Source organism: Hippocampus comes, unplaced genomic scaffold, assembly GCF_001891065.2.
Source record: "Hippocampus comes isolate QL1 unplaced genomic scaffold, H_comes_QL1_v1.1 scaffold18, whole genome shotgun sequence".
Classification (NCBI taxonomy): domain Eukaryota; kingdom Metazoa; phylum Chordata; class Actinopteri; order Syngnathiformes; family Syngnathidae; genus Hippocampus; species Hippocampus comes.
Genome location: NW_017805014.1, coordinates 560,241 through 571,830, shown reverse-complemented (window position 1 = coordinate 571,830; position 11,590 = coordinate 560,241). Strand labels below are relative to the sequence as shown.

Here is an 11,590-nt window from a genome sequence, read left to right as displayed (position 1 = left end):
TTATGTGTGTGTGTGTGTGTGTGTGTGTGTGTGTGTGTGTGTGTGTGTGTGTGTGTGTGTCAGCAGTGATTTCAATCCTTGGAGATCATAAGTGTGTGTGTGTGTGTGTGTGTGTGTGTGTGTGTTGCAAAACAAAGAAAAGCCCAGTGACATGCAGCCCACAAATGTGTCGATGGCGCTCGATTTGTGAGAAGGATTTGAAATTATGCAGTGTATTTCATCGAGAAATTTCATAGATATTCAATTGGCATAAAATCTGGTTGTTTTATTTGGTCTTATGCATAAATGAATTCTCCAACTACATTTAAATTGCCTGTGAAGAGCCTATCTGGTTTGTAAATTCCTATTATATTGGTGTTAATTCCATAAATTCCTGTTCATTCCCACGGACAATTTCCAACCCTACCCTCGGGCGACCCTTCTAGTTTTTCTCATTCTCAGCCATCTTCTGTGGGCTGACCTGCAAAAGTGCATGTGGGTGCGCTCATTAGATGCCTTAATGAGAAGACAGTACGGCTGAGATGAGACTTGATGGCAAGTTTAAGTAAAGTGTCCTATGTTTGTTCAATGTGCTGCCACATTAGCTCTTGCCATGCAGCTTTAGTTGTTTTCGAGGAAATAAATACCCTTACACCAAATATCCTGTGTTTAGTGTACATCTTTGTGTGTGTGTGTGTGTGTGTGTGTGTGTGTGTGTGTGTGTGTGTGTGTGTGTGTGTGTGTGTGTGTGTGTGTGTGTCGGCTTGAATGGTTTCTCAGTGACTTGTAAGTGGAGCTGTGCAGCGGAAAGGGGGTGGGCGATGTTTGGGTGAAATATTCTTACGCTGAAGCACGCGTTGGGCCCCCGCTGCCCCGTTTGAACGCGCGGTGCATATTTTGACCTTCTTGCTCGAAAACAATGCGACTCAAGCACACAAACGCGCGTGTTGCCCCACCTTGCCTAAAGCTGGAGTCAAAAGGCCGCGATCCGTTCACATCCACGCCGTTCGCCATCGGCTGCAGGCTCAGGTCGGTCACCTGGTGGAGGCGGAGCTTGCGGCAGTAAATGGAGGCGGCCTCCGGTTCAAGAGCGATGAGGAGTTGCTCGGGACAGTCCGGGGACACCAGACCTGCCTGGAAGGAGGAGGAGGAGGAGGAACCGGAGAAAGAAACCGAAGAGTTGGGATGACTACAAAGTGCCTTTGGCATCCTCAGCAGAATATAATAATGGAATTTTGAGGGGAAAAAAATAGGCGGCATTTGCACACGTAAGCAGTAAATCTTAAAATGCATTTCCTTCATTTTAAACATTTTTTCCAATTCAAATTTCAAAAGCCAAAAATGCCCACCCTGAGAGCGCACTGTACTGTCTATACTGTAAGTTTGTGTTGATGTATGCGGGTGAGCGCAGGGCGGTGTCTGCTCACGACTTCCCGTGTTTGTGTGCCGGTCTCGCTCATTGTTCTGCTGATGACATCATGAACAGTAGGAAGCACGCGCGCACACACCAGAAAACTGCTCTGAACGTGCATCCACGCGAGCGCTGTAGTAAACGCAGGTGAAGGTGGAGCGAGCAAAATCCTCCAAAAACAAAAACGTGGCGCCGTGTCGTTTGTGGCACTAACCAGGTAGGCGGCCTCTCTCATGAACTGTTTGGCAGGTTGCCGCCACACGGCAGGGACGGTGATCACCCATCTGATCTCGTCCCCCTCCAGCACGGAAGAGGTCTGCTCCTTCACCTCCTAAAACGATGCCGGGTTAGCTTCCTTTACCAGCAGCACTAATGTTTGGCAGCGCGTGCTAGCGAGCCGTACCTTTAGGGCGTGCTCCCTGAAGAAGCGCAGCGCGTGAGCGAACACCTCAATGGCTGCCACCCGTCGGCCGTTAACCGCCTCCAGCTCGGTCTCCATCGTGAGATCCTGCAGCAAAGGCAGGATTCACATGAATAGACGTAAAATTTTTGTGTGTCGCGTTACTTTTTCTGGTGGGAGGAGTTTTCAAAACAGGTGTGATGTACATAACTGACAGGAAAACTTTAGTTGTGCTTTAACTACATTTCAGAGTGCTTTTTCGCCTGTTTGAAGCTTCATTGTAAGTATGATACTTGTTTTTTTTTTAAATTATTCATTTGGTTTTTTTATTGACCGAGTTGTGAACACTTTCCACTTCAGAGCAGGGCTTCAGTACTCTTATGAGTCCAAACTCGTCACTTGTGTCGGATTCAGCCATTGGACCGTGTTTTTATTCCTGACAATGAATATCCTCCTTCAAAAGAAACTTGAAATAAAGTTTTTCAGATCACCAAAAAAGTCATCTGATTGGCTAGCCCGTCGGCGTGCGCCAAAGTACGCAGTCATTTTCTTTCAGTCATGTCAGCCAATAGCAGGCTTATAAAATTTGGTGAGCCCAACCATGGAGAACGGGTGTTAGCCACAACGTCATCAAAAAAAAAAAAAAAAAATAGGTGAAGCAACCTGCAGATTCTGTGAGAAGACAATTTTGGGCACATCCTGCAGAGCCACCACAAAGAGACTTTTTCACGGGCTAAATAAAGCAAAGGGTTTCATGCCATCTAAGAAAAGTAGTGAGCATCATGGAATTTGTCTAATTTTGTAGTTGTGAAAATACTATTTGTCGCTTACTCTTGATCCCATCTGGACTTGGACTCAGACCTTGTGGACTCAGACTTGACTTGGACTTGATAAAGGTGGAGTGAATCGGTACCCGTACTTTTATCCGTCTTTTTTTTTTCGGCGCGACTACGTTTGTCACGTCTGGACCTGTGCGGAAACTAAAGCTCACTCACACAAGTGCTGTGGATCTTCATCTTGAATTTATCAAAGTAGAGCCACTGCTGGGCCTCGTCTGGATCCAGGTCATGGTAAAAGTCCCGTGCCGCGAACCCAAAACTGTGGAAGCGCAAGTCGGGCGTCAGCAGCAGACACGTGGGGCTCTTTTGATTGGCTACGCCGGGGTCGCCGCCCTCCCAGCGCCTGCATATAACAGATTGGGGGGTGGGAAACGAAAAAACTTAAACTTAGAAAATAGATTAAACGCGAGATGGCGTCTTACTTCATCATGTGTATGGCTTCCGAGTCCTCGGTGAAGCTGAAAGCGTAGCCGCTGGAGGTTGTGCCAAAGTCTATTGCCACGACAACTGAGAACGGACAGGCCATGCGTGGTCTGACCTCCACCCTCTGAGGATCAAAAGCAGAAATGAATAAGTGACGATTAATCAGGTGCAAGCGGTGCTAGGAAAGTACTGTATACAACTGAGTGCCAAATCAAAGTTTCTCCTTGAGCGTCTGCTCTTGAAGTGTTATTACAAACCTTTTGCGTGTGTGTGTGTGTGTGTGTGTGTGTGTGCGTGTGTGTTGTTACCGGTGAGGGTGACGGTGTGAGGGGTTCAATACTGCAGTCGGTTCTCGAATTGGCTGATGACGAGGGCACTGATAAATTGTCACCTACAAAGAAGAGAACGGATGAGGAGATGATAGGCCGAATGTCGAGAAAAGCTCCCCGTTGGAAAATCCCGCGAAGCAGCGAGTGGAAAGGCTTATTGCGGGGAAAAAAACGGAAGGCTGACATGCACTGATAAATGTACTGTAACACTTCTCCTCCCTGCTCATTAGCGCTTTAGGGTTGTGAATACGCTTGGCTTCAGATGTGGGACTGAATGAGAAGAAACAACTGGAATGTCTCGGGAATGCCACGGGAATAATCAAGTGGGAGAAGCACACGCAGAGGTCAAAGATAAGAGCGTAATAATAACATTGCCGTAGGAATGACTCTCACTTGGCGATGGGAGGCTGCTGGGATCCGGCTGCTCCGTGTCAGCCATCTTTACAGGTGCCGCGATCTGGGAGGGGGCCGCAAAATTACAAAGTCACGTCATGTTACCGCGGCGAGGGTTGAAACAAATAGCACATAAGGGTTCGTCTTCACGACGGCCTTGCATTTGGGACAGTTTTAGCTGTAATTAACCACAGGTGAGAAGGTGTGAGTAAGCAAACAACATTGCATGACATGCACAAATCTACAACGCTTTCCCAGCAGCGTTGTTCCTGAACAAAACTCCAAATAATCTGCAATCACTCTTTCTGCACCAGCTTGTATCTGTAAAGTTCCTCAAGATGATGACATCAAAATGAGTGCAAATGTTCGGAAAACTCACGCTCTTGAGTGCTGCGGCAACCACAAGTCTTTGTGCGCTTCAGGAGTGAGGATGCCTTTCTTCAAATGCAAAATTGTCGAAGAATTTCTTCCTGTAGCAAAAGGGCCACTTTTTTTCCCCCAAAGGGCGTAGGGGGTGCAGATGGAGGCGTTCAGTGAGTGCAGCCTCAAACTCCTTTCTCTCCGCTCTGCACTAGAGGGGCCGAGAAGAGTGGCGAACCACACATAAGTAACAGGAATGGGAGGACTGTGACAGCACAGGGGAGGGCATTTACCTACATTTGTGTGTGTGTGTGTGTGTGTGTGTGTGTGTGTGTGTGTGTGTGTGTGTAAGACGGAGACTGAGGGTGCTCTATTCTTGAGTGGAGAAGAGGGTGTATTGCGTTTCACATCAAGTCGGTTCGCCTTTCTTGCATTATCAACTTTTCTTCCGTTTAATTGCTTCTTCCTGTCATCTTTTGTGCTTCTCTTTGCATTTATGCCTCAATGAGCATGGAATGTAAAAGAGTTAACTGTTGTTTTATGTCCCATTTCTGCACTGGCTGTGTGTTTGCAAAATAGATTTGCTAGTCAGAACACATACACACACACATACACATACACATACACACGCGCGCGCGCACACGCACACACGAGACACAGCAGAGTAATTCAATTTTAAAATCTGGAAGCCATTACCTGACATGTATCCCCCTCGCTGCCCCAAATCCAAGAGGCCCCGATACGGACCCCTGCCATCACATTGCTTTTCTTCTTAGTTTATGTAACCCATTCTCGACTGCGTCGTTTACTCGTGTTTGCCGTGTTTTAGCAGCTTTGCATTAGCTGTGATGACTCAATGACCGCTGGCCAAGCTTTGCGACAGAAAAACCTAAAACAGATGCCAAACGGCTCTCAGGATCTGTGTTGCGCCTTCGAGGTTGATGCAGGAAGCCAAACATAGGAAACGATGGAGTCAGGTGACAGGAAGGGACCCATGTACAGCAATCCTCTCATGAATTCCACATTATCTTTCGGACCCTGGAAGTCCTGAGCAAACCGAGGCACGCCCCTAACACACACGCACACACACAAACATTCAAATACAATGATGTCTGTAATGCGTCACATTCTAACGTGTTACTCGAATATACCATTTTTTCCCATAAAGATAAAAAAAAAAAAGTTTGTCTTTATTTTACGGGTAATTAAAAATAAACTTTATTCTGAAACGTCACAGGTTAATTTGTACTTCCAGTTCAGTATTGGCAAAACTGGTTGTCAAGTTTGTGAGGCGGGGTTGTTGGCATCTGTTGAATGTAAATAATTAAGTAACTTAGAATCTAACTTTGTTACTTATAAAATCGAATACACAGTAAAGTAACTGACGTTTCAGTTCTGTGTTTGGAGAAACATTTTGAATAGTCAAACACACAAAATAGAAATATGCTTTCTTTCATTGGTAAGTAAACACTGGGCTAAAAAACAAAACAAAAAAAAAAACCAAGTATGCACCTGCATGATGTGTGGCATTGGAACAGGCAAAAGGTCCTTTCAAGTCCACTTTTCATACTCCGAGTTTTGGAATACCTCAAATCTGAATGAACCAGAAGGTCAGGTTACCAATGCATAGTTGGTTCATCAACAATCAAGAGGTAATATTGATATATATGTTACCATCAGCTGGGTCACAACGGGTCAAGTGATGTTGGTATGTGTGGGTGGCCCACTCATAAAACAATCTCACTCTGTATCACGGGCGCCCTCCATTGTAGATTTCAGGCACTGCAACCTCAAAGAAGATGAAATGCAGATGTTTCCTGAGCGGAGCACCTCTGGGATTCAAACCTATGACCGTACGACTGCAAAGCAGCAGTGAAAAAACACTACTTCACTTGTTTAAAACATCTTTCAAATATTTTCACTTTTTTCCCAGATTCTACAAGCGTGTAAAAAAATAACTAATTTCAAAACCTAACATGTTACAATCAGCGGCCTTAAGTAGGGCAAATGCTTCTACGTAAACGTTCATTTGTCAAATATTTGACAAGCCGCATTGATTAAAAGAGCACAAGAACACGGGGGTATATTTTGTTTACTTATGTGAATTGAGAAGGGGGCGGGGTATGTGGACGAGATGACCAATTGTATTGCGCTATGGAGCTGATTGACGTTCCTTGCGACCAATGGGCAAAACTTCCAGCTGGACACCGCGACACGGCACAGGGCTCGACTCCTCCAAACGCTGCCGTGGTTTTCTCTCGCTTTAACGCCAACAGACTGTCAAAGAAGACACGTGTTTGAAGAACGAAAAAAAAACTTGAAAGTTAACACAGCGTGACATCCGGCAGCGACGACGATCGTTTGTCCCAGCGGATTTGCATCTTGTTTACACTTCAAGTTGTAGGGTGAGTCCGTTCAGTCTGCTTTTGAGAAGTTTGCCACAAGACGACAAAAGACCGACAATCTGGCTCTTCGTAATGAAGAATAACTACGTCCCTCTTGTGACAGCATAGAAAGACTTTTAGGACAATTCCACGGGAGCCCAACAAGTCAACACGTGGAATCCTCCATTGGACATAAATGTCCGGAAATAGCTTATTGGTTGTTAGGTCTGCTGTATTGATTACTCAGAGGTCAAAATGAAATGTAATTTACAGGCTAGTTGGTGACCCCCGAGCTTTTACGAAGCCACGCAGGCATTTGTTTTTGGTGGGAGTAATGCTGCGTTCCTATTGCCTCGGAATTTTGGCTTGCCGTGGCGTCACAACCGAGCCGTCAAGTGAATAAACCGGCAAACCAACCCGTTTTAAGACAACGATTACTGTTATCGACAATCGACATCACGAACATGAAAAGCGATTCTCATACAGACATCAGTTATTGCACTTTTATCACGGTTATCACAGCCATAAAAGTCTACGCCAAATGTTGGCATCACGGGAGCAGATTAGCGTCACGTCACTGATGAGTAAACGTGTTCCGGCTTTGACACATATAGATTTGTAAATGTATATCGACAGTTAATCTACATATAAACAGTTTCTCCGCAATTGTAAAAAACCAACAAGGACTTAAACGCGACGTTCCAAGGGGCGTTCCTGTTGTGGTCCCACAGATAAAATAATGAATTCCGACTTTATAGTAGACCTTGAATGTAGCACGAAGAGAGAGTAGACGGCGCGTTTGTTCGCATGCTGCGTTCAATGCCTCTTCTTGATTCGGTATTCTTTTATTCAACATTGTAGATCTTTTTCTTTGTGGCGAGACTGAACCCTGTTAGTTGAAAAACGGAAAATGATAATGGCCAAAGATGAAAACGACCACGATACAATGACAGTAACTAACTAACTAAATAAAAATTAACCCTTTTTGCCAAGCACGACGCTCAATGCAGATCACGTGACCACCTAGGTCTCTCGCGCTAGCAAGGCGGCTAACAAGATTTAGCTAACTCGCGCACCATTGCTTTGCTGCACTGAAATCCCGACGGAAGCAACGCTCAACCCTCAGCGACCGAACCGACGTTTGTGTCACGTCACGCTTAGAATCGCACTTGGAAAGCACGATGCCAGGTAACTCGGGGCTCCCAGAATGTCGAGGCGGTGTCCTTTTTGCCTTTGTCAGTGCAAATCGATTGCAATCTCGGAACGCTGCCTTGTTTTTGTTGACCTGTCTCGATGCTGCTGCCATGCTGTTAGCATCGCGCTAACACGTAGCGGATCTCTCGTCTTTTGTTTGTCGCGCTCGGCGATCAAGTTTGGCCTTCGGTTGTTTGGAAGTACAGTGACGTTGTGTTGTTTGCGCCGTGTGTGTTTGAGTAGCCGCGCGCGATAGTATCCAGCCTGTCTTTTGTTGTGGATGGCATGGCGGCCGTCTTTCGGCCTGCTCGTTGACAGCGCCGCTCAGCGTCTGTTTGCAGCTGGCCTCTTCGCACCCCCCCTCCTCCCCCTCAGCTAAAGGCGACGGTGCAATCCCTTTACCAACTTTGCAGGTAGGCCCGGGCGGGCACCTGATTTAGCCCGTTAGCTGTGTGCAGATGCTAGCAGGCTCGAAGCCACGACGCCGTCTGCGTTACATAACCTGTTATGAAGCCTTGGATGCTCTGCGCGGCGGCGAAGATGTTTATTTGTCACTTGAACGTCTCCCCCCCAACACCACCGCGGCCTGTTTTCAATAGTGTTCAGTATCTTTGAATTTTGCACTTAATGTGCATCGTTGTATCATGCAGACTGATTGCTCTCAGTGGTTGTGGTACACATCCGAATGCTTTGTTTCTAAACCTTTGTTGAGCCAAGACGCATGTATTACATTGAACATGTCTCAACCTTAACAAATGCATCTTTTGTAGTCTAGTAGAGGAATATGAACATGTTGTGCCTGTGACAATACATTGCTAGCATAGATGACCACTTATCAGATTTTGCGGGATCCAAAATTCTGTCATGTTTATCGTTGTTTTTGTCTATCAAAACCTAGGGCAGATGTACCTTCACGCCACACACAGACTGTTAGCATGTTTCTTCTTCTCCGCCAACTATGCCGGGTGGAGCATATTGTCCTTTTTTTTTTTTACTCTAATGTCCATAATGATATGCCACACTTAAATTTTACAACCTGGACTGTGTCGTCCCATCCTCCCGCGCAGAGCCAGCTGAGATGAGTGGTCCTGAGGTGGCCAAGACACCAGGAGGAAGCGCGCCAGGGAAGGAGGGCAAAGAGCCGGTGGCCAACGGCCATGCGGGCGACACCGACGCCAACCCCTTTGCAGAATACATGTGGATGGAGAATGAGGAGGAGTATAACAGACAGGTTTGTATGAAATTGATTTGTATTAAAAATAAATAAAAAATACCACTGACACTGGGTTTCTGCAGCTATTAGCAAATCTAACTTAAAACTTTTTAATGCAAATTAAATTAAATGTATGCCCATGTCGAACTGCATATAAACACCTGGACATATACATCCATTCAAACATGCATATGCTGTATGGGTAATTTAAAATTAACCACACATTCTTCTGTTGTAAATGTACACGAAATATTTTTTCAAAGTTTTTCAGACTGTTGTTAATTTGAATGAGAGGAGAAATATGTTTACCTAATACAAATATGGTTGTATTTTTTTATTTCATTGATGCAGTTGTTTTATTGTAAGTTATACAATTATTTGAAGTTAAAAAGATAAATTATACAGTTATGTGATGGAAAATATTGAGTCAAATTTGTGTTGATATATATATATATATATCTATATCTATATATCTATATAGATAGATAGATAGCCTCTAGGTGGCATTAGTGTTTCATGTTTGGCACTGGCGACAGGAACTGTCTAATTTTCTTTTCAAAATAAGAAATAAATTGGAACATGAAACAACTTGTGCACCCTTACCCACGTTTGGTCAAATGTACATTACAAGTAGTCCCCAATGCCCACAAATAAATATTTTTGACTATTTTAATTGTTGCTAAATGTAGTTTAGAGAGTTTTATATCGATGCGCATTGTGATTAGTGACACAGCGTTCCTGCTAATGTGCCAGAAATTACACCAATGCTGTTCCACGAGCTATTTTCAGGAGATGGTGAATAAGTATGCCTCAAGTCTAAAGAACAAAGAGACTTGGAGTCACTTCGGGTGACAAGCCTGCCATACACTTTGCTCTGAAACGGGTCTGGGAGTGCCCACGCAAGACCGCTTTGAGAGCTGCAGCAACCTAGCTTGGTGCTTACTGCTAACCAGCAGCCTACCAGTTGTGTTTTCATTGAATTACTGCTTCCGGACACAGTATTTTAAGCTAATGCCATTTAAGGCCTTCATCTTCACAAAATACATTTAATGACTTTAAATGTTTTTTTTAATGACCTGCAGAAAGAAACCCCGTGACATTGTTTGACCCGCCTGCAGGTAGAAGAGGAGCTTCTGGAGCAAGAGTTCCTGGACCGCTGCTTCCAGGAGATGCTGGAGGAAGAGGACCAACACTGGTTCATCCCGTCGCGTGATCTCAACAATCAGGGGGTGGAGCAACTGCAGCAGCAGCTCAACGGCTTGTCTGTCAGCGAACACCACAACAATCTGGAGGAAGTGGCGGTGAGTAGGAGGAGAAGGAAACAACTCGAACAATATCCGACACCGTGCAATGTTAATTTTCTCCCTTCTTTTGTGCAGAGGAAGAGCATTTTGAACCCCGAAGCGAAGGAGTTCGTCCCTGGGAAGAAATACTAGGAGTCCCCCTCACCCCCATGGAGCCTTCACACACGTGCACACACAAACACACACCAGTCCTCACCTATTCTCAAGAGACTCTGGCGGCCATGAGTGAGCGCACTGATACACACACACACACACACACACACACACACACACACACACACACACACACACACACACACAAACTCTCTCTCAAGAAGTACCACTGTGTGGTTAGGCCCAGTTGGGGGGTGAGGGGATAATTTCTCTTTTTTTTCCCCTTTCTTTTCATTTCCTGTTTATTTCTTGTAAACCGAGTGACATTTTGGAGCGGGGGTGTTAACATGTCCAGCCCTACAGTGGGCGCCAGTGCGTCGCTGCACTTCCGAATACGTGTCAAGGCTTCACAGAGCACGCGGACACGCCTACTAACGTCCCCTGGGAAAATAAGGCAGCTACCAAGGAGTGATGCCAGACTCAACAACTTGATCCCCCCCCTCCAAGTGTAACAAACTTGAAAATCGACCTCACATACATTTTGTTTCATCAAATTGGGGATCAACGCCATGAGGTTGAAGGTTTCCATACCGGTGAGGTGACTTCTTGTACTTTTGGGGGACGGGGTGGGCGTCTCGCTGCTCTGTCCGGCTATCAAAGGCCGATCCGCTCGCGCCTGTGATGTCACGAGCTCCTTGTGATGTCACAGAGCCTGCAAATTTGCGGGATGCTACACATGTACGCAATAACGCCGATCCAAACGAAATACTTGTACAGGCCTGATTATGTGGACGGGAGTGGGGGAGTATTTGTTGAGGACCACAGACATTGCGTATTTGTTCAACATCCCAACAAGTGTCCATACTCGCATCAGGTTTTGAAATAGCCTCTCCTCCACTTTGCGTTTTGTCCTTCTCATGCTGTTTCAAGGACGGGGGTGTTTTGTGTCTACTGGGTACAGTGACCTGGGGTGTCTGCTTAATCGTGTAACGTCGGGAGGAGATGTGTAGGGGCATATTGTCACCGTCATCGTCTGCCTGGTTTAAACGCCGCTAAGTGGCGGACTGCAAGGCCTCTTGTGTAATTGGTTGTCCTTTGTATGAGGAAGTTCTTCTCGTGAGCCCGATTTGTCGCAAGTCATAGGAAAAGGTTGCAGGGGTAAAAACACAAAAAAAAAGTTCAATCAGGTTTATTTCTCAATTTAATTTTTTTTTTTTTTTACCTGTGTAATAAACATGACTGTTGTTAAGGAGTAGAAAGATTTCACT

The 11,590-nt window shown here is 45.5% G+C and overlaps 2 protein-coding genes across 8 annotated transcripts; one reads left to right on the top strand and one right to left on the bottom strand.

Annotated features, from left to right (window-relative positions):
* Positions 1-720: 720 nt before the first annotated feature.
* On the bottom strand, positions 721-8,853 carry LOC109511874 (heat shock 70 kDa protein 12B-like). 6 transcript variants are annotated; one of them, XM_019863218.1, is made up of 10 exons: positions 8,749-8,853; positions 5,809-6,411; positions 4,831-5,728; positions 3,775-3,838; positions 3,361-3,443; positions 3,052-3,176; positions 2,786-2,972; positions 1,794-1,898; positions 1,605-1,721; positions 721-1,113 (listed from the first exon to the last, which is right to left on the bottom strand). In XM_019863218.1, exons 3-10 carry the CDS (start codon positions 4,888-4,890, stop codon positions 820-822), a joined length of 1,035 nt encoding a protein of 344 aa, XP_019718777.1. In that variant the 5' UTR covers positions 4,891-5,728; positions 5,809-6,411; positions 8,749-8,853; the 3' UTR covers positions 721-819. The 6 variants fall into 6 exon arrangements, with proteins under 6 accessions (XP_019718777.1, XP_019718778.1, XP_019718780.1 ...); XM_019863219.1 differs by lacking the exon at positions 8,749-8,853 and adding an exon at positions 4,154-4,345 and having other exon boundaries at positions 725-1,113; positions 5,809-6,349; XM_019863221.1 differs by lacking the exon at positions 8,749-8,853 and adding an exon at positions 4,154-4,340 and having other exon boundaries at positions 725-1,113; positions 5,809-6,349.
* paip2b (poly(A) binding protein interacting protein 2B) lies at positions 6,411-11,487 on the top strand. Of its 2 annotated transcripts, none has more exons than XM_019863227.1 (4): positions 6,411-6,539; positions 8,780-8,943; positions 10,044-10,226; positions 10,305-11,487. In XM_019863227.1, exons 2-4 carry the CDS (start codon positions 8,791-8,793, stop codon positions 10,359-10,361), a joined length of 393 nt encoding a protein of 130 aa, XP_019718786.1. In that variant the 5' UTR covers positions 6,411-6,539; positions 8,780-8,790; the 3' UTR covers positions 10,362-11,487. The 2 variants fall into 2 exon arrangements, with proteins under 2 accessions (XP_019718786.1, XP_019718785.1); XM_019863226.1 differs by lacking the exon at positions 6,411-6,539 and adding an exon at positions 7,584-7,706.
* The last annotated feature ends 103 nt before the right edge of the window (positions 11,488-11,590 follow it).

Excerpts from the sequence above, each read along its gene's own strand:
- LOC109511874 (XM_019863218.1), bottom strand. The coding sequence starts at position 4,890 with ATGGCAGGGGTCCGTATCGGGGCCTCTTGGATTTGGGGCAGCGAGGGG. Across the intron at positions 3,444-3,774 it reads CAGCAGCCTCCCATCGCCAA|GTGACAATTTATCAGTGCCC; the intron begins GTGAGAGTCATT and ends TCTTCTTTGTAG. Across the intron at positions 1,899-2,785 it reads TGAAGATCCACAGCACTTGT|GATCTCACGATGGAGACCGA; the intron begins GTGAGTGAGCTT and ends CCTTTGCTGCAG.
- paip2b (XM_019863226.1), top strand. Across the intron at positions 8,944-10,043 it reads AGGAGGAGTATAACAGACAG|GTAGAAGAGGAGCTTCTGGA; the intron begins GTTTGTATGAAA and ends ACCCGCCTGCAG. Across the intron at positions 10,227-10,304 it reads ACAATCTGGAGGAAGTGGCG|AGGAAGAGCATTTTGAACCC; the intron begins GTGAGTAGGAGG and ends TCTTTTGTGCAG.